General features: G+C 37.3%; 3 protein-coding genes across 3 annotated transcripts; all 3 read left to right on the plus strand.

Moving 5' to 3' along the window:
* The first annotated feature begins 534 nt into the window (after window positions 1-534).
* LOC132857400 (protocadherin Fat 3-like) lies at window positions 535-23,809 on the plus strand. Its single transcript, XM_060887357.1, has 3 exons — window positions 535-2,980; window positions 3,686-6,006; window positions 23,739-23,809. The coding sequence occupies exons 1-3, from the start codon at window positions 535-537 to the stop codon at window positions 23,748-23,750; spliced, it is 4,779 nt and encodes a 1,592-aa protein (XP_060743340.1). The 3' UTR covers window positions 23,751-23,809.
* LOC132857301 (protocadherin alpha-2-like) lies at window positions 7,044-10,146 on the plus strand. The gene is made up of 2 exons (XM_060887275.1): window positions 7,044-9,567; window positions 10,131-10,146. The coding sequence occupies exons 1-2, from the start codon at window positions 7,148-7,150 to the stop codon at window positions 10,144-10,146; spliced, it is 2,436 nt and encodes an 811-aa protein (XP_060743258.1). The 5' UTR covers window positions 7,044-7,147.
* LOC132857302 (protocadherin alpha-3-like) lies at window positions 10,332-12,755 on the plus strand. Its single transcript, XM_060887276.1, has one exon. The coding sequence runs from the start codon at window positions 10,332-10,334 to the stop codon at window positions 12,753-12,755; it is 2,424 nt and encodes an 807-aa protein (XP_060743259.1).
* Window positions 23,810-24,652: the final 843 nt, after the last annotated feature.

Genomic DNA, 24,652 nt, shown 5'->3' on the forward strand with positions numbered 1-24,652 from the left:
TAAGACTTTCTAAAATGAATACAATGAACCACAAAGTTTCAAAGTATGTAGTGTCAATGAAGAGTGTAAATACAAGGGAGTAATAAGTAGACACATTTGTCATAAGTCTTTTGATACACGGTGTGTCGCTCTTGTTCCATAAGCTCTTAATTTGAACGCAAGGGGTATTTGCCCGTCCTTTTTGTATTCACATCCTCTTAGTTTTCTTATGACTCGACAGAGGTACAGTACGATGGATTTACTTTCCGTTTTATCTGTTAGTGGATGATTCTTTTGAGCATCATATCTGATATGTTTTTGTTGGTGGTTTTGTAAGAAGCTGGATGGATTGTTGGATGGTGGATTATTGGATTATTTTGGATGGTGTAATTGTATGGATCTTAATTCTTGTCAATTAAAAAAAAGACAAGCTGCACTGTGTTCTTTTGTCTCTGAACATTGCTTAAAACCTTCAACACGTGGAATTTGTCTTACCCTCATGCATTTGCACATCGATTTTTCAGAAATATTATTACAGCAGCATATACGTCAACCATGATTGCGAAAAGAATTGTAGTGATAGGATTTTTAACCGTTTTATCGAGCTATGTCTTGGAAATTGCATCGGGGCAGATCGTGTACAGTATATTAGAGGAGGTGAACGTGGGCACTACAGTGGGAAATATAACCAAAGATATTAACCTCTCTTTAAAAGAACTAAAATCTCGTGAATTCCGCCTCGTTTCCGGTGCTAAAAAGCAATACATGAGAGTGGATACAGATACAGGCGTGCTGCGGGTAAACGAACGGATTGACAGAGAGGAGCTCTGTGAGTCCGCTGTCTCTTGCTCATTTAATTTAGAAGCTTTGGCCAATAGTCCCCTACAGCTTTACCAGGTAAGAATAAATATTGTCGATGTTAACGATAATTCTCCTGTTTTTCCTGTTAGTTCAACTTATCTAAATATTACTGAAATCACTGGTACTGGGGCGCGCTTCCCTGTGCAGAGCGCGCATGACGCAGATATTGGTGTCAACTCTGTGAAAACGTATAAGATCGATTCTAACGAATATTTTATATTAGATTTGCAGACACAGAGCGACAAAACTATCTCCACTGAACTGGTGCTTATTAAAGCACTGGACAGAGAAAAAATTCCTAATCTTGACCTTTTAATTACTGCCGTTGATGGCGGATCTCCTGCTTTGACAGGGACTTTAACTATTAAAGTCAATATTCTAGATGTTAATGACAATGCACCTGTATTTACAAAATCTTTATACAAAGTCTCTGTAGCCGAAGATACTACTGTTGGGACCACAATTATCAGTGTACAGGCCAGAGATTTGGACGAAGGCTTAAATGGCGAAATAATGTATTCTTTTATGAGTCACACGTCCCAAAATATTATGAACAGGTTTGAGATAGACAGTGAAAGCGGCAATGTGAAAATAAAAAGCGAAATTGATTATGAAGAAAATAATGCCTTTGAGATTCGTGTTCAAGCCATAGATAAGGGTAATGTGGCTATGTCGGGACATACCAAGCTGTTAGTAGAAGTTTTAGATGTAAATGATAACCAGCCGATCGTGACTGTGACGTCACTTCTTAACCCAATAGAGGAGAACGCGGCAAAGGGCACGGTTGTTGCTTTAATTACAGTATCAGATATGGACTCCGGAAAAAACGGTGCAGTTAAATGTCGACTTGAAGGTCCCAGTCCATTTAAATTGCATTTAGCGTTCCAGAACTACTATTCACTGCTCTTAGATGACGGACTCGATCGGGAAAAAGATGCAGAGTATAATATCAAAGTTATAGCAGTGGATGAAGGAACCCAACCTCTATACAGTACAAAAGTAATAAACGTCAGAGTAGCAGATGTTAATGACAACGCTCCACGATTTTCAGATAAGATAGTATATGCTTACTTGAAGGAAAACAGTCAAATTGGTTCAGTTATATACGTACTGACAGCGATAGATCTAGATATTAATAACAATGCACTAATAACGTATTCTCTATCGCAAACCACAATCAACGGCATACCAGTTTCCTCGATGTTTTCAATTAATAGCTTCACCGGTGAGATACAAAACCTACATGCTTTTGACTACGAGAAAACAAAATCATTTCAGTTTAAAGTTCAAGCCACAGACTCTGGTGTTCCGCCACTGAGCAGCAACATCACTGTAAATGTTTTTATCCTGGATGAGAATGACAACAGTCCGGGGATTCTTGCTCCCTATTCTGAGCATGGCTCTGTTCACACTGAGAATATTCCTTATTCTGCTGAAGCAGGTTATTCTGTGGCCAAGATCAGAGCTGTAGACTTAGATTCTGGATATAATGCACTGCTTTCTTATCACATCTCTGAACCCAAAGGAAACAACCTCTTCCAAATTGGAACCAGCAGCGGAGAGATCAGGACTAAGAGGAGAATGAGTGACAATGATCTGAAAACTCACCCACTGGTCATTTTGGTTTCTGATAACGGAGAGTCCTCACTCTCAGCCACTGTGTCTGTTGATGTTGTGGTTGTTGAGAGCACAGATGAAATAAAGACTCGGTTCAAACATGTAACAAAAAAGGAGGACAGTTTTTCAGATATAAACAAGTATTTGCTTATCGCTGTTATATCAGTTTCAGTGATATTTTTATTAAGTCTGGTCAGTGTAATTGCTGTAAAATGCTGCAGGACCGATGGCAGTTTCAGCAGTTACAGCGCCCCAGTGATCACTGCACATCCTGACGGAAGCTGGTCTTACTCCAAATCTACTCAGCAGTTTGATGTGTGTTTTAACTCGGACACGCTGAACAGTGACGTTGTGTTTTTTCCTGGACCATTTCCACGTGCAGATGCGGAATTGATCACTGTAAATGGAGAAGACAGTTTTAATAGAACACAAACACTCCCTAATACGGTGAAGGTAAGAATTTGCTTTATACTCGGATTTTTATTCAGAGTGAATTCCTTTTTAAAATACGGGACGTATTTTGGTACTTTACTAACCGGGTGCTGGTCGTGGCCCGAATTTACTCTCAGTTCTCTAAATGAAATTATTATTATTATTATATATATATATATATATATATATATATATATATATATATATATATATATATATATATATATATATATACATTTATATATATATATATATATATATATATATATATATATATATATATATATATATATATATATATATATATATATATATACACATTTTTTTTTAACATGTTGAATATATTGTCCGTTATAACCACTGTGAATATTTGTTAAGTAATGGAAATCATATACAGTAGCATTTTATCTATTCCTAATGGCGGTAAAGGAATAAATGATTGTGTGCGCATGTTAGTAAGAAATAGTTGAAATGAATGATTGTGCGCGCGTGATGTCACTGTTGACCACTGAATCAAGATATATCTATATCTACACCCCCCACCCATGGGGAGTGGCTTAATCTGGGCTTTGTTTAAAGGAAATGCATTACGCTTGGAAAGGAATAAGCCGTCTAGTGTGTAATGAAAAGCAATGTCGACCGGTATTGTAATATCTAAGTTAAACCCATTTGGATTACTTCGAGCTTATTTCCTGGTTCTATGCATTACGATTTGAAAGAACAATGTCTTTATTTATACGTGGATCTATTACGGCGTATGTTTTGCTTGTTTTGTTTGACTACTGCTGGGAATCAGTTACAGGGCAGCAGCTCTCCTACACCGTGTCAGAAGAGTCGAAAACCGGGACATCAGTCGGAAATATCGCAAAGGATTTAAATATTAATGTACAGGAACTGGAGTCGCGTTTTTTTCAAATTCTCGCCGGATCAGAGAAAAAATATTTCGAGGTAAATCCAAAGACTGGATTTCTTTACGTTAATGAGAATATTGACAGAGAAGCGCTTTGTGCTAAAACGATTAAATGTACATTAAGTGTTGAGGCCGTTATTAACAACCCTTTAAAGCTTTACCGAATTGAAATTAATATTCTGGATGTTAATGATAATGCGCCTACTTTTAGTGAAAATTCACACACGCTCGATATCGCAGAGAGCTCACTTCCTGGAGTCAGACTGCCTCTGCCTCGGGCCACCGATGTAGATGTTGGGAAAAATACTGTAAATGTGTACAAACTAACTTCAAATGAATATTTTACAATAGGGATATCCAAAGAAGCAGAGCAGAGCGTGTCTGCAGAGTTAGTACTGCAGAAAGCTTTAGACCGAGAGAAACAGCCTGTAATCCATCTTTCACTAACCGCTGTTGATGGAGGCACCCCACCAAAATCTGCAACATCTCAAATCATAGTGAATGTGTTAGATGTAAATGATAATGCCCCAGTATTTAGTAAGCCACTTTACAAAACATCTATACCTGAAAATGTCCCTGTTGGCACTACAGTTGTCGTATTAAATGCAACAGACAGCGATTTAGGATTAAATAGTGAAATTTTCTACTCTATTAATAAAAGAGACCAGGACAAAATATTATCCATTTTTGCCATTGATACACAGTCTGGAGCCTTAACAGTGAAGGACAAAGTAGATTTCGAGGAAGACATTGCTTTTGAAATCCATGTTCAAGCCAGTGACAAAGGACACCCTCCAATGGCCTCACACTGCAAAGTTCTAATTGAGGTGTTGGATGAAAATGACAATGCCCCTGAAATCAGAGTAACGCCGCTGATGCAGACTGTTAAGGAAGACTCCAAAATTGGTACTGCCATTGCACTTGTGTCAGTGACTGACAGAGATGGTGGTAAAAATGGTTTAGTAAATTGTATTGTCTCTAACAAAATGCCATTTAAACTTGAGACTAATTACAAAAATTATTATTCTCTATCAATAAATGGTCCATTAGACAGAGAAAGTCAGTCTCAGTATAACATAACTCTTACTGCTAGTGATGAAGGGATTCCGCCTCTCACCAGCACAACTGTAATTAATGTACAAGTTTCTGATGTGAATGATAATGCACCAAATTTTCGAGAGAACACCATTAATGTTTACCTGAAGGAGAACAGTAAAGTTGGGGCTGTTATTAAAACTTTGTCTGCATTTGATAATGATATTTATGAAAATTCACAGATTACTTACTCTCTTCTAGAAATGAAAACAAGCAACCAAATTCCCGTATCTATGCTGGTCAATATAGATTCAGTTACAGGAGAGATTCACACCTTAAAATCATTTGATTATGAGGAAATAAATATCTTTCAATTTAAAGTTCAAGCTACAGACTCTGGTTATCCTCCACTGAGCAGTAACATCACTGTAAATGTTTTTATCCTGGATGAGAATGACAACAGTCCTGGGATTCTTGCTCCTTATTCTGAGCATGGCTCTGTTCACACTGAGAACATTCCATATTCTGCTGAAGCGGGCTATTTTGTTGCCAAGATCAGAGCTGTAGACTCGGATTCTGGATATAATGCACTGCTTTCTTATCACATCACTGAACCCAAAGGAAACAACCTCTTTCGAATCGGAACCAGCAATGGAGAGATCAGGACTAAGAGGAGAATGAGTGACAATGACCTGAAAACTCACCCACTGGTCATTTTGGTTTCTGATAACGGAGAGCCTTCACTGTCAGCCACTGTGTCTGTTGATGTTGTGGTTGTTGAGAGCAGAGATGACATAAAAACCCAGTTCAAACATGTAGGACACAGCAAAAAGGAAGACAGTTTCTCAGATTTAAACATGTACTTGCTGATTGCTGTTGGATCAGTTTCAGTTATATTTTTACTGAGTCTGATCAGTTTAATAGCTGTAAAATGCTGCAGGACAGATGGCAGTTTTAGCAGATACAGTGCCCCAGTGATCACTACACACCCTGATGGAAGCTGGTCTTACTCCAAATCTACTCAGCAATATGACATATGTTTTAGCTCCGACACGCTGAAGAGTGATGTGGTAGTTTTTCCTACGCCATATCCACCTGTAGATGCTGATCTAATTAGTATAAATGAAGGGGACAAGTTTATCCAAACACAGACACTTCCTAATAAAGATAAGGTAAGATTAATTTATTTTACCAGTTGTTAAAGTGCGGGGTTAATTTTATGCTGTCCTTGGTGCTGAAATAACTATGTGTCAGGAAACCACCACAATGCTTACACCATCAATATACCAATGCATTTGTAAAACTCTGTTCAGCATGTTGAGTACGTTTTATAGACTGTAATTGTTACATATTGTTTTTCTTTAAGTTTAAATCTCTCTTTGACTGCTTAAATTTTCAAATATGCCATTTTGGCTAATCAAGAGCAAGAAGAATCAGTATTAGAAACAATCATTATTCATTAAATTATTGTCGTTCATTTCATTATAAAATTCATTTCAACATGAAATAATACGATATAACAAGCAAGCAATTTAATCAATTAATAAATTAATTTATAAATTTAAAATAATAAAATATAAAATAATAAATTAATTTATAAATAAATTAATAACTAGTTCAATGGGTATATTTGAAAGGAAAAACCCTCTGGTTAATAGTTTTATATAGTTATCAGCTGTGTGCTTATAATACTTTAAAGTTTCTATCAATAAATTTAACACTTGTTTGCTGCATTATCAATAAAGTACAGGTTCATCCAGCTAAATCAATATTAAAGCCAGCGAGGGAGAGAGAGAGAGAGAGAGCGAGAGAGAGAGAGAGAGAGAGAGAGAGAGAGAGAGAGAGAGAGAGAGAGAGAGAGAGAGAGAGAGAAATATCACTTCAGTGACTCTATTTACAATAAACTGCACGTTCTCATTATAGAGCAGTACAACCCAAACACTGAACGTGGAACAATTTTCTTCGCATGCAAAAATACATAACGTGTAATCGTATTTAAAAATTAATGATAACAATAGAAAGTAATACATAACACTGGTTATATATGTTTTGATATGTGTATATAGTAAAACGGGCCCTTGGCGTCGCTATAGACCGTGCAAACAACAATTCGCTTTTTTTTATAAGGCTCCTCCTATTGAATGGTTAATCGAGCAGCATAAAGGAACAACGTGCTTTGTTCCTCGAAACACGAAATGGTGGACTTACTTTGACGCGTTGGCTCCATGTGAGACCCTAATTATATAGCATATTGTTCTAGAAATTCTACAAGTTTGTTTGGATGCTTTACATTCTGAGATTGAATTTTCTGCAATGGGCGTCCCTGTCCAAAAAGAGACGGTGTGGGTTCAGTTCATTGCGGTATTGTGTTTATCGGGTTTCTGCACGGGGCAGATATCTTACTCTGTGACAGAGGAGACTGAAAAAGGAACAGTTGTTGGAAATATCGCAAAGGATTTAAACGTAAATTTGCTTGAACTGGAATCGAGAGGACTGCGGATTGTATCGACACACAATAAGAGGTATTTTGATGTAAATCTGAAGACCGGAGTGCTATTTGTCAGTGAGAGAATAGATAGAGAGGAGCTCTGTAGTAATGTACTAAAGTGTTTAGTAAACATAGAAGCCATTTTATATAATCCCCTAAATCTCCATAGAATAGAGGTGATCATATTAGACATAAATGACAATGCACCGTTTTTCTATAAAACGTCATTCAATATAAATATCACTGAGTCAGCATATAATGGGGAAAGATTCCCATTACCAGTAGCTAAAGATGTAGATATAGGGACCAACTCGGTGAAAAGTTACAAGCTGAGCCAAAATGATCATTTCTCTTTGGATGTACAGAGCGGAGAGCAAACAGTGTCTGCTGAGTTAGTGTTACAGAAAGCTTTAGATCGAGAGAAACAGCCTTTGATCCGGTTGACTCTAACTGCTGTAGACGGGGGAAAACCTCCCAAATCTGGAACGGCGACCGTTGTCATAAATGTCGTTGATGTGAATGATAATACTCCCACATTTAGCAAACAGCTTTATAAAGTTCGTGTTTCAGAAAATGCTCCAACTGCGATGACAATAATAAAACTTGAGGCTACAGATTTAGATGACGGTGTAAATGGTGAGATTGTGTATTCTCTGATTGAGCGCGATAGTTCAACATCATCTGGTTTATTCAAAATAGACCAGGACACTGGTGAAATTACAGTCAATGGCAAATTAGATTATGAAGATAATCCTGCGTTTGAAATCCGTGTTCAAGCCCGTGATCGCGGTCATTCGCCACGTAGTACGCACTGTAAAGTCTTAGTGGAAGTAATTGACGTTAATGATAATATACCAGTAATTTCACTAACTTCTCTTATGAATAACATAAGAGAGGATTCCCCTGCAGGATCCGTAATCGCAATATTGACTGTCACGGACGTAGATAACGGGAATAACGGAGTTGTTAAAGTATATATTTCGGATTATGAAAAATTTACGCTTAAATCACCATATAAAAATTATTATTCATTAGTTGTCGATGGTTCACTAGACAGAGAAAATATCTCACAATATAATATCACTGTAACAGCTACTGATGAAGGGACTCCACCTCTCTCCAGCACCACTGTCATTACTGTACACGTCGCTGATGTAAATGACAACGCACCACGTTTTCAAGACTCCGTCATTAATGTGTATATAAAAGAAAACAGTCAGGTTGGAAATGTTATTTTTACAGTATCTGCTTTTGATCCTGATATTGGTGATAATTCTAGAATATCATATTCATTAGTAGAAAACTCTCAAAAAGCTACTATTGCATCAATGGTAAACATACATTCGGACAATGGTGATATTTACAGTCTGCAGTCTTTTAATTATGAAGAATTAAAGACATTTCAGTTTAGAGTTAAAGCCACAGACTCTGGTGTTCCTTCACTGAGCAGTAACGTGACTGTGAATGTTTTTATCCTTGATGAGAATGATAACAGTCCTGTGATTCTCGCTCCCTTTTCTGAGCATGAATCTGTTCACACTGAAAACATTCCTTATTCTGCTGAAGCGGGCTATTTTGTGGCCAAGATCAGAGCTGTAGACTCGGATTCTGGATATAATGCACTGCTTTCTTATCACATCTCTGAACCTAAAGGAAACAACCTCTTCCGGATTGGAACCAGCAACGGAGAGATCAGGACTAAGAGGAGAATGAGTGACAATGACCTGAAAACTCACCCACTGGTTATTTTGGTTTCTGATAACGGAGAGCCTTCACTGTCAGCCACTGTGTCTGTTGATGTTGTGGTTGTTGAAAGCATAGTTGACTTAAATACTCAGTTTAAACATGCACCAGTAAGAGAAGATACTTTTTTGGATTTAAACATGTATTTGCTGATTGCTGTTGTATCAGTTTCAGTGATATTTTTGATCAGTCTGATCAGTTTAATAGCTGTAAAATGCTGCAGGACAGACAGTACTTTTAGCAGATACAGTGCCCCAGTGATCACTACACATCCTGATGGAAGCTGGGCTTACTCCAAATCCACACAGCAGTATGACCTGTGTTTTAGTTCTGATACACTAAAGAGTGACGTAATGGTTTTCCCTGCACCATTTCCGGCTGCAGATACGGATCTGATAAGTATCAATGAAGGTGACATCTTAAACAGAACACAGACACTTCCTAATAAACATAAGGTAAGACTAATATTGTTTTTTGTATTATTATTTTTTTTAAATCAACTGTTGGTTTATATGTTGTTTAATTATGATGTAATATTTGGAATTAATATCATGAATTTTGAAAGTTTCTATAAAAAAACGGGTTTGTAATAGTCTAATTAATCAGATTTGTTTTGATTGCTCCCTGATGAAAATGTAATCATTTTCTTAAAATTTCATATTTGTTTCCTATATGAACTTATCAATTAAGAATATATAATACATTCAATAAAGACATACATAATTATTAATTAGCGATTATGTTGGTTATGTGCCTTGACAGGATGTATGCTTACAATAAATAAATAAATAAGCAGAAAGTTTTTTAAACACTAGAAAAGTGTGCTAGTTGTGAATATTAATTGTGCTCTGCTAAGTTATTTTTACAGCCATTTTTGATGGTTAAATAAGAATAGCACATAGTAATTTTATGCAGTCTATACTATTGGCTAATTGTTTTTCCCGGTCCTGTATTTCCTTATTTTATTTTAATAGTTAATTATATATATTTTTAAACTTCGATTTTGCAAATATTACTTATCTATTTCTTACGTGTTCCGTGATATCCACATGGTGTCACTCTCAGAATGGTTTTAGCTTAGCTTTTGTTTTCTCTGTTTGACGAGGCTCCTTTTTCGTCAGGAGATAGGGCGTACCGGCTCGCGCACGGCTATTGTTCTGGAGACATTATATCAGTTGGGCTGTTGCGCTGTTGTATGGTGGATTAAATCACAAAGTTATACGCTCGGATTTTAATGTTGTCTGTAAAAGATACTGACAGTAGGACATGGCTGAAATTGTCGATCACGGATATATATTGTGGATCTTTTTTACTTGCCTTTGTTGTCCTTTCAGTATTGCGAATGGGCAGATTTCATATTCCGTGATGGAGGAGAGTAATTCGGGGACTACAGTTGGAAATTTAGCAAAAGACTTGAATCTCAATTTACAAGAATTGGAACACCGTGGTTTTCAGATTATTTCCGGACCGAATGCAAGGTACTTTTATTTAAATGCGAAAGCTGGAGTCCTCCATGTTAAAGAAAGAATAGACCGCGAGGAGCTTTGTGGACGCAGTACGAAATGTACTTTTGAACTGGAGGCTGTTATTAATTCGCCTTTAAACATGTATCGATTTGAGGTTACTGTATTAGATGCAAATGATCACGCACCCATGTTTCGCTCGTCAAAAACAGAGCTTAATATTTCTGAATCGGCTTCTCTAGGAGACAGGTTTAATTTGCCGCGTGCATTTGATGCGGATGTGGGCAGTAACTCGATAAAAAGCTATAAGCTTAGCCAGAATGAACACTTCTCTATTGATGTACATAGCGGAGAGCAAAGTATATCTTCTGAACTGGTATTACAAAAAGCACTAGATAGAGAAAAACTGCCTGTGATACACCTCATAGTGAGTGCTGTGGACGGAGGAAAACCTCCCAGATCGGGTACATTAAATCTAAAAGTAAATGTCATTGATGTGAATGACAACACTCCCATTTGTGGAAAATCGCTGTACAAAGCTCAAATTCCAGAAGATTCGCTGTCTGGTACAGTTGTTGTTACAGTTACCGCCAATGATGCAGATGAAGGACTTAACAAGGAAATCGTTTATTCATTCGAAAATAATGATAATGACGGAATAATTGATTTATTCGATATCAATTCTGAAAGCGGTGAAATAACAGTGAAAGGAAAGCTGGATCACGAACAAAACAATGCAGTGGAAATTCGAGTCCAGGCAAAAGATAGAGGAATAACTCCGAGGTCAGCGTTTTGTAAAATCCTAGTTGAAATTATAGATGTTAATGACAATGCTCCAGAAATAATGGTAACATCACTAGTTAACGTTCTTAAAGAAGATGTGCCAGATGGGACAATGGTCGGCTTAATAGCGGTAAAAGATAAAGATTCCGGTAAAAATGGTGTCACATCTCTAAATTTAAAAGGTTTTATACCATTTGCTCTGCAGAACACGTATAAAAATAGATATTCCTTGAATGTAAAGGGACATCTAGACAGAGAGAGTGTTTCTCAATATAATATAACGCTCACAGCAACTGATGAAGGAACTCCACCTCTCTCTAGCACCATTGTCATTACCGTACACATTTCAGATGTGAATGACAACGCGCCACGATTTTCAGACACAGTCATTAATGTGTATGTCAACGAGAACAGTAAGGTTGGTTATGTAATTTATACAGCATCTGCTTTTGATCCTGATGTTGGTGATAATGCTAAAATATCGTATTTATTGCTAGAAAACAATAAAAATAGTTATTTAACATCAATGATTAACATAAACTCTGATAGTGGAGATATTCATAGTTTGCAGTCATTTAATCATGAAGAATTAAAAACATTTCAGTTTAAAGTTCAAGCCACAGACTCTGGTGTTCCTCCACTGAGCAGTAATGTCACTGTAAATGTTTTTATATTGGATGAGAATGACAACAGTCCCGGGATTCTTGCTCCCTATTCTGACCATGGCTCTGTTCACACTGAAAACATTCCCTACTCTGCTGAAGCAGGCTACTTTGTGGCCAAGATCAGAGCTGTAGATTTGGATTCTGGATATAATGCACTGCTTTCTTATCACATCTCTGAACCTAAAGGAAACAACCTTTTTCGAATTGGAACCAGCAGCGGAGAGATCAGGACTAAGAGGAGAATGAGTGACAATGATCTGAAAACTCACCCACTGGTCATTTTGGTTTCTGATAATGGAGAGCCCTCACTCTCAGCCACTGTGTCTGTTGATGTTGTGGTTGTTGAAAGCATAATTGACATAAAGACTCAGTTCAATCATGCACCAGTAAGGGAGGACAGTTTCTCAGATTTAAACATGTATTTGCTGATTGCCATTGTGTCAGTTTCAGTGATATTTTTACTGAGTCTAATCAGTTTAATAGCTGTAAAATGCTGCAGGACAGACAGTAATTTCAGCAGATACAGCGCCCCAGTGATCACTACACACCCTGATGGAAGCTGGTCTTACTCCAAAGCTACTCAGCAGTATGACATGTGTTTTAGTTCTGACACACTAAAGAGTGATGTTGTGGTTTTTCCTGCACCATTTCCACCTGCAGATGTCGAATTGATCAGTATTAATGAAGGAGACACTTTAAACAAAACACAGACACTCCCTAATAAAGAGAAGGTAAGATCTTTAATGGTGGTATTTTTTTTATACTTAAATTACAGATAAGACTTTACATAGCAATTTCCCTTTACTTGTCTTGTATTCATTTTCCTGGACTTGTAATATTCTTGCTGTCTTTTCTACCCACTTATTTTTCTGAATCATTTATTCCCTACCTTCGTTAGTGCAAGCTACCTATAATTCTTTTTCCCCAATTACAAGCATCTGGAAGAGATTGTCTTTGGAATAATGTAATTGTATAAGTTTAATAGACAGATGAAAAAGATTAAAATAAATAAATAAAAAATAAAAAAAATTCCTTTTATGACTGCAAAGATGTTGGGTCAGTGACATGGCCAGTGTAATAAACACAGTGTAGTAGTGTATGTCTTTTTTGCTAAGTATGCAAAGAATTTTATGGTTTGATTCAGTTGTTTACGCCTAATTAATTCAGGCTGTAAAATTCAGCAATATTTTATTTTATTTTTTTTTGTAATTCTAATGTTTTTATTAAGTAAGATAAAAATGTACAATTTGATGGGTTGTTTGCTTGCCTCTTAGCTCAGTAACATACTACCAGTATTATCATTTTTAAGAAAGGTAATCTGGAGAAAACTACTGTGTTATTGAAGACTCTTAAATAGTTCATTAAGAAAACTAATGATTTCTTAGAATCTATAAAGGTTTGCTTTTGTAGACATACTACTTGCTGGCTGGGAGTGAATATCCTGCCAGTTATTAAGCAAATAAAAAAATCTACTTTAATAATGGACATAGTTATCAAAGTCATATTTTTATTTTTATTTATTTTTATTTTTTTGTATCTTATTTATTGCATCAAAAATAAATGCGGATTCAATGCTTAAGTGCCAAAATCGACGTGTTGTTAACTTTTAGTTGAACTGGAATTGAATTGTCATATGTTTGGAAACTGAAATTGTTATAATTATAGCCATTTTTGTCTCTTTTTCCATCTTGGGGTTACATGTGGCTGGCAGAACTATATTTTATAAAGGTCAAACTTTCACCATGTGAAGGGTTTCCCCTGGCTGCCACATATTCACCATATGTGTGACTCGTCCTGTAGATTAGAATATTTGCATAGTCTTTATCATTATTAGTTAATTTTTGCGATACATTTTTTCTGTGTTCTGTATTTGAACTATTTCTCCACGCGGTGTCTCTAGCCACCTGCAGTTGGACGGATAATTTTTGTGACGGAGGCTCCTCCTTTCAGTCTAGGTCCATCCTCCACAGAGAGCGCTTTGTTCTGGATATGCGACGAGCTTGGATTATAGTTAAACTCTTCGTAATTTACATTCCGTAGCATTGCAGACCGTTGTTGCTTATGTTTTCCACAATCAGCTGTGATGTTTTGGATTATGGCCACACTAAAAGGATTTTGTGTAATTCTGATGTTTGGGGTTTCATTGTGCTGGAGACGGAGTATAGTAGACGGGCAGATTACATACGTTGTTTTGGAGGAAGCGAGCCCAGGAACAGAAATCGGAAATCTCGCAAAAGATTTAACCCTAAACGTGCAAGACCTTGGACATCGAGGATTTGAAATAATTCCTGGACCAAATAAAAGGTATTTTGCCGTTAATTTAAAAACGGGGATATTACATGTTAACGAAAGAATAGACCGAGAGGAGCTCTGCAAACGAGACGCAATATGTTCACTGGAACTAGAGGCAATAGTTAACTCTCCATTGAATATGTATCGGTTTGAAGTTACCGTCGTTGATATTAACGACAATACGCCAACGTTTCCGTTGTCTAAAACAGGACTGAATATTTCAGAATCAGCATTTCCTGGGGAGAGGTTTCCCTTGCCAAGTGCGTTTGATGCAGATGTGGGCAGTCACGCAGTAAAGAGTTACAAGCTAAGTAAAAATGAACACTTTTCTCTAGATGTCCAGAGCAATGGAGAGCTAAGTGTGTCTGCTGAATTAGTTTTAGAAAAAGCTTTTGACCGAGAGAAACAGTCTGTGCTTCAACTCATACTGACTGCATTAGATGGAGGACAACCTCCCAGATCCGGCACTTTGCAGATAGTTGTAAGTGTTGAGGATATCAACGATAATGTCCCAGTCTTTAGTAAGGCACTTTACAAAGCCAGTGTCGTCGAAAACTCACCACACGGTACATCCGTTATTTCGGTTCATGCTACTGATGCAGACGAGGGCAAAAACGGCGAGATCGTGTATTCGTTCGTTAGGCAAAACATCGAAAAACATTTAGACACATTTTCGATTGACTCTGAAACTGGGCTGATTACAGTACACGGTGTTGTCGATTTTGAGACGCAAAATGCATATGAAATTCGTGTTCAGGCTAAAGATAAAGGGGAGAGATCACGAGCAGCATTATGTAAAGTGTTAGTGGAAATCGTTGACATTAACGATAATGTTCCAGAGATCTCCGTTAATTCTTTGGTTAACATGATTAGAGAGGACGCTACCGCTGATACAATGGTTGGCTTGATATCACTTAAAGATAGCGATGCTGGAAAAAACGGTGCTGTAAATATTAAAATTCACAATTCCGTACCGTTTAAAATACAGCACACTTACAAAAATAAATATTCTTTAGTAGTAGATGGCCCACTAGATAGAGAGAGTGTGTCTAAATATAACATCACTCTCAAAGCTACTGATGAAGGGACTCCACCTCTATCCAGCACTACTGTCATAACTGTACAGATTTCTGATGTGAATGATAACGCACCACGTTTTCAAGAGACAGTTATTAATGTGTACTTGAGAGAGAACAGTCCAGTAGGGGCTGTTATTTATACAGTATCTGCTTTTGATCCTGATGTTGGTGATAATGCTAGAATATCGTATTCATTGCAAGAAACCTCTAAAAATATTTATGTAAGCTCCATGGTAAACATAAACTCTGACAGTGGTGATATTTATAGTATGCAATCTTTCAATTATGAAGAATTAAAGACATTTCAGTTTAGAGTCCAGGCCACAGACTATGGTGTTCCAGCATTGAGGAGTAATGTCACTCTCAATGTTTTTATCTTGGATGAGAATGACAACAGTCCTGGGATTCTTGCTCCCTATTTTGAACATGGCTCTGTTAACACTGAGAACATTCCCTATTCTGCTGAAGTTGGCTACTTTGTGGCCAAGATCAGAGCTGTAGACTCAGATTCTGGATATAATGCACTGCTTTCTTATCACATCACTGAACCTAAAGGAAACAACCTTTTTCTAATTGGAACCAGCAGCGGAGAGATCAGGACTAAGAGGAGAATGAGTGACAATGACCTGAAAACTCACCCACTGGTCATTTTGGTTTCTGATAACGGAGAGCCTTCACTCTCAACCACTGTGTCTGTTGATGTTGTGGTTGTTGAGAGCACAGATGAAAAAAAGACTCAATTCAATCATGTACCATTAAAGGAGGACAGCTTCTCAGATATAAACATATATTTGCTGATTGCCACTGTATCAGTTTCAGTGATATTTTTGTTGAGCTTGATCAGTTTAATAGCTGTCAAATGCTGCCGGACAGATGGCAGTTTTAGCAGATATGGTGCCCCAGTGATCACTACACATCCTGATGGAAGCTGGTCTTACTCCAAATCTATTCAGCAGCATGACGTATGTTTTAGCTCGGACACACTGAAGAGTGACATAGTGGTTTTCCCTGCGCCATTTCCTCCTGCAGATGCTGAATTGATCAGTATAAATGGAGAAGATACTTGTAATAGGACACAAACACTCCCTAATAAAGAGAAGGTAAGATCTGTGACTATAGATCATTATGTAATATTTATAAACAATACTGATAACTTAAAACTCCATACAAAAAGTGTATGCTCTCCCAAAGTGCCTTGGGAAAACACCATGTGTAATCAATTCAGTTTGCAATGACAATGCTTTGCAATGGAGTCTGTATGTCTTATCATATATTCACTGTTATTATATCACCTTAATATACTTTTTTTTTTTTTTTTTTTTTTTTTTTTTTTTTCAGAAATCGAAATGTTGTTGCCTGTCACTGGAATTAGACTTGAATTTTTAAATGCACTTTTCTCCCTTTTCCTCTATTGGTGTAATATGTGACTTCCAGAACTATATATTTGAAATGTTACATTTTCAAGATCTGAAGATTTTTCCCAGCTGCCAGGTATCCAATATATTTGTGACTCTTCTTGTGTATTGAAATATTTTGGTATTCTTTATTTTTAGTAACTTTATTATTAATAACATATTATTAATAATAGCAATATACAGTTGGAAGTGTGTGCCTTGTTCTGAAGATGTGTCGAGCCTTAGGTTCTAGTTATAGTAATTTATATTTCATTGCATTGCAGACTGTAGTATGTATATAGCTATGTAATATGTAATAGCTGTGGTATTTTGGGTTATGGCTGCAATGAAGGAAAATTGTGTCATTCTGTGGATTTTCACGGTTCCATTGTGTTGGAGTTGAAGTATATTGGACGGGCAAATTGTATACGTTGTTTTTTTAAGCATAAAAAAAGCATATACTAAGAGAAAGGGAAGAATGAATTTAAGTAGCATTGTTTTTCACAAATAAGCACCACATATATTTCATCACAGCTAAACCTTACTTAACTGTGTATGTCCACTGACTTGCATTAGGTGAGGCTTCATGAAGAGTAAGTCCTTGATTAATTGTTCCCATAGCTACAACTAAAAATCCAAAATGTGGCACCATTGATGTTGTGTTCACTGCTGTGTCTTGCTCCTGGAAAGGAGAAATCTTTTATGATAATATCAATGTGCTCTACAGTATGGGCAGTTGGTATTCTCTAGGTTTTGCCTAAATAAATCAGATTACAGAAAAGACAAAATTCTGCAGCATTGCATGAGGTCTAGTAGGTGATAAGAATTACTTCAAGGCTTGTGATTTTGCTGAATAATTGTAGGACATTTGGAGCATGTAAAATTGTGACATTTATAGGTCTTGTGTTTATTATTAGGCTGAAAATCAATTTCTGTTCTCCATTTCTCTTTTCTGTCAGAGTACAGAGATGAAAAGTCCTCTCAGGTTCATCCCGAAGTACAATGTTTAATATTATTAAAGCCACTATTATATTATTGGTGTTATGTGAGCAACAAAATAATTAGCTCTGTTATAGTTAATTGATTATAGGCCAGTGCACTTGTTCTCCCAGCCACTCTTTATTTGTTGAGGAACTCTTCATGTGCGTCTTCATGTGTGTGTGCGTGTGTGTGTGGGTGTGTGTGTGTGGGTGTGTGTAGTATTTTTTTCATTAGGGGAAAAAAGCATAAAAATACATTCAAAATAACTATGGATATGATTAGCCTTGTTTGCAAGTGTTTATTCAGCTAAAACGGAGAAAGGTGTACTAATTTGTACACTAAATGTTTTTTTTTAAATTATACATAAAACAACGATATAACGATAAGGGTAGTAGTTGGCCACTTGATGTCACTGGCCTTCTACCATACGTTATTTCGTGTTGTTCTGTGTGCTCCGCCTTTCTCGAGGCAGGGCAATCTCTCTGCTGCCCAGACGGCTTTGTTTAGAATACGCCATTGTGCGTAACTGCTATTTAAATGCGGACAAGATACAGTTTCGCAACTACTGGGATGGATTTTTGTATTTTTCTTGACAGAGCTATTGCATTTCCGTAAAATGGCTGCATCAGCGGGTCAAATATTTCAGTCATGGATATGTTATTCTCTCCTGCTTAATTTCTGGAGATTTGTGAATGGACAGATTGCCTATAACATAGCGGAAGAAACATCCCCAGGTACACCAGTCGGAAATTTGGCAAAGGATTTAAATATAAACGTTCAAGACCTTGAAATCCGAGGATTCCACATTGTTACCGAAGCTTATAGCAGGTATTTTGATCTTAATCGGAAGACTGGTATTATTAGTGTTAAAGAAATACTTAACAGAGAAGAGCTTTGTGAACGCAACATACACTGTTCTATAGCGCTAGAAGCTGTCGCTCAGTCGCCGCTGAATATATATAGGTTTGAGGTGAACGTTTTAGATATTAACGACAACTCACCAGTATTTCGGCAGACAGAATGGATGTTAAATATTTCAGAGCTTGCTGCTCCCGGGGAGAGATTTGCGTTACCGAGCGCGTATGATGCAGATGTAGGAAGCAATTCGGTAAAGAGCTACAAGCTGAGCCAAAATGAACACTTTTCCCTAGATGTACATAGCGGAGAGCAGAGTGTATCGGTTGAATTAGTACTGCAAAAAGCTTTAGACAGAGAGAAACAGCCTGCGATCCACATCACACTGACTGCTGTCGATGGAGGAAAACCTCACAGATCTGGAACGATTCTGGTTATTATAAATGTGGTAGATGTTAATGATAATGTTCCTGTTTTCAGTAGATCACTGTATAAAGCCCAGGTTAACGAAAATGCCTCACCAGGTACGCCCGTAATTACTGTGCATGCCAGTGATTTGGATGAAGGATTTAACGGAGAAATTACATATACGTTTGTTAACCACGACAGCGATAAATATCTTAACGCATTTTCAATTAATACAGAAACCGGCGAAATTGTAGTGACTGGTGATGTAGATTATGAAAAGAAAAATGCGGTTGAACTTCGGGTGCAGGCAAAGGACAAAGGTAATAATCCAAGAGCGGCAATGTGCAAGATTCTAGTAGAAATCATTGATATTAACGATAACGTTCCTGAAATATTCGTGACCTCATTAGTTGACATTATCAAGGAGGATACACCAGCTGACACAATGGTGGGAATGATAACTGTTATTGATAACGATGCAGGCAAAAACGGTCAGGTAACTCTCAAAATTATTGGATCTGTCCCATTTAAGATTCAAAAGTCATATAAGAATTATTATACATTAGTTGTAAATGGACCTCTTGACAGAGAACGTGCTTCTCAGTATAATGTGACTATCACAGCGACTGATGAAGGGACTCCACCTCTATCCAGCATGAAAGTCATTACTGTACATGTCTCTGATGTGAATGATAATGCGCCATGCTTTAATAAGCCCACTATTAATGTCTATGTAAAAGAGAACAGTCAGGTTGGATCTGTTATTTATACAGTATCTGCTTTTGACAGTGATGTTGCAGACAATGCTAGAATATCATATTCATTACTGGAAGGCTCTAGAAATGTTCCGGTGCCATCCATGGTAAACATAAACCCTGATAGTGGAGATATTTACAGTTTGCAATCATTTAACTATGAGGAAATAAAAACATTTCAATTTATAGCTCAGGCCACTGACTCTGGGGTTCCTCCACTGAGCAGTAACGTGACTGTGAATGTTTTTATACTGGATGAAAATGACAACATTCCAGAGATTCTTGCTCCCTTTTCTGAGCATGGCTCTGTTCACACTGAGAATGTTCCCTATTCTGCTGAAGCAGGCTACTTTGTGGCCAAGATCAGAGCTGTAGACTCAGATTCTGGATATAATGCACTGCTTTCTTATCACATCTCTGAACCTAAAGGAAACAACCTCTTTCGGATTGGAACAAACAGCGGAGAGATCAGGACTAAGAGGAGAATGAGTGACAATGACCTGAAAACTCACCCACTGGTCATTTTAGTTTCTGATAATGGAGAGCCCTCACTATCAGCCACTGTGTCTGTTGATGTTGTGGTTGGTGAAAGCATAGTTGACTTAAATACTCAGTTCAAACATGCTCCAATAAAGGAGGACACTTTCTCGGATTTAAACATGCATTTGCTGATTGCCATTGTGTCAGTTTCAGTGATATTTTTACTGAGTCTTTTCAGTTTAATAGCTGTAAAATGCTGCATGACAAATGGCAGATACAGTGCACCTGTGATCACTACACATCCTGATGGAAGCTGGTCTTACTCCAAATCGACTCAGCAGTATGATGTGTGTTTTAGTTCTGATACACTGAAAAGTGATGTAGTGGTATTCCCTGCCCAATATCCACCTGCAGATGCTGAACTGATCAGTATAAATGGAGGAGACACGTTTGACCAAACACAAACACTCCCTAATAAAGAGAAGGTAAGATCCTGTGGATCTCAGGTCTTCTCATAATTTCAAGTTTATTAAGAAAGCTGAATATCACTATGAACTATTGTCTTATGTTTATCTCATTTTTACTGCTGCATTGCTTTGTTTGACCTCTATTCATAGATACTCGTGCAATTTGCTAAGATAATATCTAATAGTATATGGGTTTTGGCTTTGTATCAATATATTTAATGTATATTTACAACTGAACAACAATGTTTCTTAACAGTCAACATCAATAATATTATTCTTAATATTTGTATTTTTTTTTTGTTTGTTTTCAAAGGCAGTTAAGATTATAAGTTTTTTTTTCATGTTGGCTTCTAAAATCGTCTTTGTTGCGTCTTTGTTGCTATCGGAATACGTTAGCTTTTTGCGCGTAATTATTTCTTCTGTTTTATATAAAACAGAAGAAATATATATAGTATTTTTTTACTGAGGAAAAAAACATTAAAAAGGGAAAGGGATACTAATGTAGGGTTGTTGTTTTTGTTTTTACTAAAACATTTTGATAACACCTCTTGTTGTCGCTTTGAATCGCCGCACTATCGGTTTTGGCGCCTCCTCGGCTTTAAGTGATGCACTGCTCATCCGCTTTGTTCCTCAGACATGAAAATGGATCGTACCACGTACCAGGAGATCTTTCACATGGGCAATGCTAAAGGATTTTGTCTGAGTAACATTTCAATCATATGTTTTTAGTCACTGGATCTCACAATATGGATAACAGGACGGACCTCTCCTTCATTCTTATTGTTGTGATTTTAATAACAATCGCGGACCTCGCTGTTGCTCAGATTGCTTATTCGGTATCCGAGGAGGTGAATACGGGGACGTTTGTTGGAAATTTAGCAAAGGATCTAGGCCTAAACATTGAAGAATTGGAATCTCGCATGTTTCACATCGTTTCCACGTCTGGGAAGAAGTATTTTGAGATTAATCTGAAAACTGGGGCATTGTTCGTCAACGAGAGACTGGACAGAGAGGCGCTTTGCTCTGCTTCCCTACAATGTTCCGTGCTTTTGGAAGCTGTTGTTAACAATCCGTTGAATTTGTTTCGCATCGAGGTGAACGTATTGGACGTGAATGACAATGCACCATTGTTTCGTGTTAAATCAAAGCATTTTAATATATCCGAGCTTGCTGTTGTTGGAGACAGATTTCAGCTGCCGAGAGCTTTAGACCCTGATGTGGGTAGTAACTCGATAAAGAACTACAAGCTGAGCCAAAGTGAGCATTTTTCTCTGGATGTACAAACTAGTGGAGAACAGAGTGTGTCTGCTGAATTAGTATTACAGAAAGCTTTAGATCGTGAGAAACAGCATATAATTCTTCTCATTCTGACTGCGGTTGATGGAGGAAAACCTCCCAAAACGGGAACATTGCAGATAGTGGTGAATGTGCAAGATGTTAACGACAACGCCCCGGTATTCAACAAAACTCTTTATAAGATTCGCGTTGTAGAAAATACTCCAATTGGAATAGCTGTGATTAATCTGAACGCGACAGATGCAGACGAGGGAGTAAATGGCCAAATAGTTTATTCTTTGGTTAACCAGGATAGTGACGAAAATAACGGTGGCATTTTCAGCATTGACTCCGTTTCGGGAGAGATTACAGTACGGGGCACGGTCGATTTTGAGACACAAAATGCGTATGAAATCCACGCACAGGCTAAGGACAAGGGACTGACTCCTCGATCAGCACATTGTAAAGTATTAATTCAGGTTGTAGATATAAACGATAATGCTCCGGAAATCTCGCTGACATCCCAGATAAATGTTGTCACGGAAAATGCCAAAAGAGGCACAGCCGTTGCTTTAATAGCAATATCTGATAAAGATTCCGGGAAGAATGGTAATGCGCATGGAAGTTTAGTTGGCGAAGTTCCGTTTAAACTGCAGTCTTCTTACAAGAATTATTATTCTCTTGTGGTAGACGGGCCTATAGACAGAGAATTTAAAGCTGAGTATAATGTCGCTATTATAGCGATAGACGACGGAAGCCCATCTCTCTCTAGTACTCGAGTTTTTACAATTCAAGTGTCAGATGTAAATGACAATGCGCCACACTTTACGGATCAAGTAGTCAATGTTTATGTAACAGAAAATGGCCCAAAAGGGCAGATAATTCACACTCTCTCAGCTAATGATCCAGATTTAAATGAGAATTCTAAAATAACTTATGCAATATTAGACTCACAAAATTTATCACATATATTTTCTGCTGTCACTATAAATGGAGATAATGGGGAGATACACATTTTGAAGTCTTTTAACTATGAGGAGACAAAAACATTTCAGTTTAAAGTTCAGGCAATAGACTCTGGTGTTCCTCCACTGAGCAGTAACGTGACTGTGAACATTTTTATTCTGGATGAGAATGACAACAGTCCAAGTATTCTCGCTCCCTTTTCTGAGCATGGCTCTGTTCACACAGAGAATGTTCCCTATTCTGCTGAAGCAGGCTACTTTGTGGCCAAGATCAGAGCTGTAGACTTGGATTCTGGATATAATGCACTGCTTTCTTATCACATCTCTGAACCCAAAGGAAACAACCTCTTCTGGATTGGAACCAGTAGCGGAGAGATCAGGACTAAGAGGAGAATGAGTGACAATGACCTGAAAACTCACCCACTGGTCATTTTGGTTTCTGATAACGGAGAGCCCTCACTGTCTGCCACCGTGTCTGTTGATGTTGTGGTTATTGAGAGCACAGGTGACATAAAGACTCAGTTCAAACATGCAGTGATAAAGGAGGACAGTTTCTCAGATTTAAACATGTATTTGCTGATTGGCATTGTGTCAGTTTCAGCGATATTTTTACTGAGTTTATTCAGTTTAATAGCTGTAAAATGTTGTAGGACAGATGTCAGTTTCAGCAGATACAGTGCACCAGTGATCACCACACATCCTGATGGAAGCTGGTCTTACTCCAAATCTACTCAGCAGTATGATGTGTGTTTTAGTTCTGATACACTGAAAAGTGATGTAGTGGTATTCCCTGCTACATTTCCACCTGCAGATGCTGAACTGATAAGTATAAATGATGGGGATACATTTAACAGAACACAAACACTTCCTCATAATGAAAAGGTAAGATTCTTGTCCAAAATGGTTATTTGAGTATTTTGGATTGTTTTATGTTTTTACCTTTCAATCAGGCTTATTCATGGGACCCTCGCTGACAGAGAAACATTCTAAACAACTTTTCACATATTTTTCTTTGTATAGTGAATGTACATTCTTTGTAGTGTGTTTATTTACAATCACTAAATACTTCATAATACAAATGTCCTTTTTCTCAGTTTAAGTTTCTGTGGCTACTAACAGCGTTACTGTTAGTTGTTTTTGCTGTCCATGGTTCTGAAAATTGTGGTATCCATTGCTCTCCAGTTTTGGTGCTCTGAACATTTATCTAACTTGATTCCAGCCTTTTATTCTTGCACTTTTTCTTGGATAATCTGTGGGATGTTTTGTAGAAATAATATACAATGATATAGCAGAATTTATATTGTTTGTATTTATTATTTTCCTTGAACCTTTCACTTCCATTTTCTGACATTGCCTTTTTTGTCCTTTTATCTCCACCTCCCACTGTCTTCCCCCCTCTCTCTCTCTCTCGCGCTCTCTCTCTTTCTCTGTATCTCTCTCTAGCCCTTATTGTTAGCCCCATCCCCCTTATGCATTTTCTGTCTTTATTAGCCATTCTTCCCCTTGATAAAATTATGATGTCTTATACTGCGTGTATTTCAAAATTGTTGTTTGCACTGAAAAATCAAAAAAACCTTTTAAGTCAGACTTACATTTGCTGTGTCAATCAGTTTGCTGTGAGACTGAGGCTTCACACAAATAGAAAGAGAGAGAGCTTTCTGAGTCTTTGTTTGAGTACATGTTTTATGGATATAACAATGAATATAGAAAGCCTACCATAAATCT

This window comes from Tachysurus vachellii, chromosome 14 (genome assembly GCF_030014155.1).
Source record: "Tachysurus vachellii isolate PV-2020 chromosome 14, HZAU_Pvac_v1, whole genome shotgun sequence".
In the NCBI taxonomy this organism is placed as follows: Eukaryota; Metazoa; Chordata; class Actinopteri; order Siluriformes; family Bagridae; genus Tachysurus; species Tachysurus vachellii.

Excerpts from the sequence above, each read along its gene's own strand:
- LOC132857400 (XM_060887357.1), top strand. The coding sequence starts at position 535 with ATGATTGCGAAAAGAATTGTAGTGATAGGATTTTTAACCGTTTTATCG. Across the intron at positions 2,981-3,685 it reads AAAATACGGGACGTATTTTG|TTACAGGGCAGCAGCTCTCC; the intron begins GTACTTTACTAA and ends GCTGGGAATCAG.
- LOC132857301 (XM_060887275.1), top strand. The coding sequence starts at position 7,148 with ATGGGCGTCCCTGTCCAAAAAGAGACGGTGTGGGTTCAGTTCATTGCG.
- LOC132857302 (XM_060887276.1), top strand. The coding sequence starts at position 10,332 with ATGGCTGAAATTGTCGATCACGGATATATATTGTGGATCTTTTTTACT.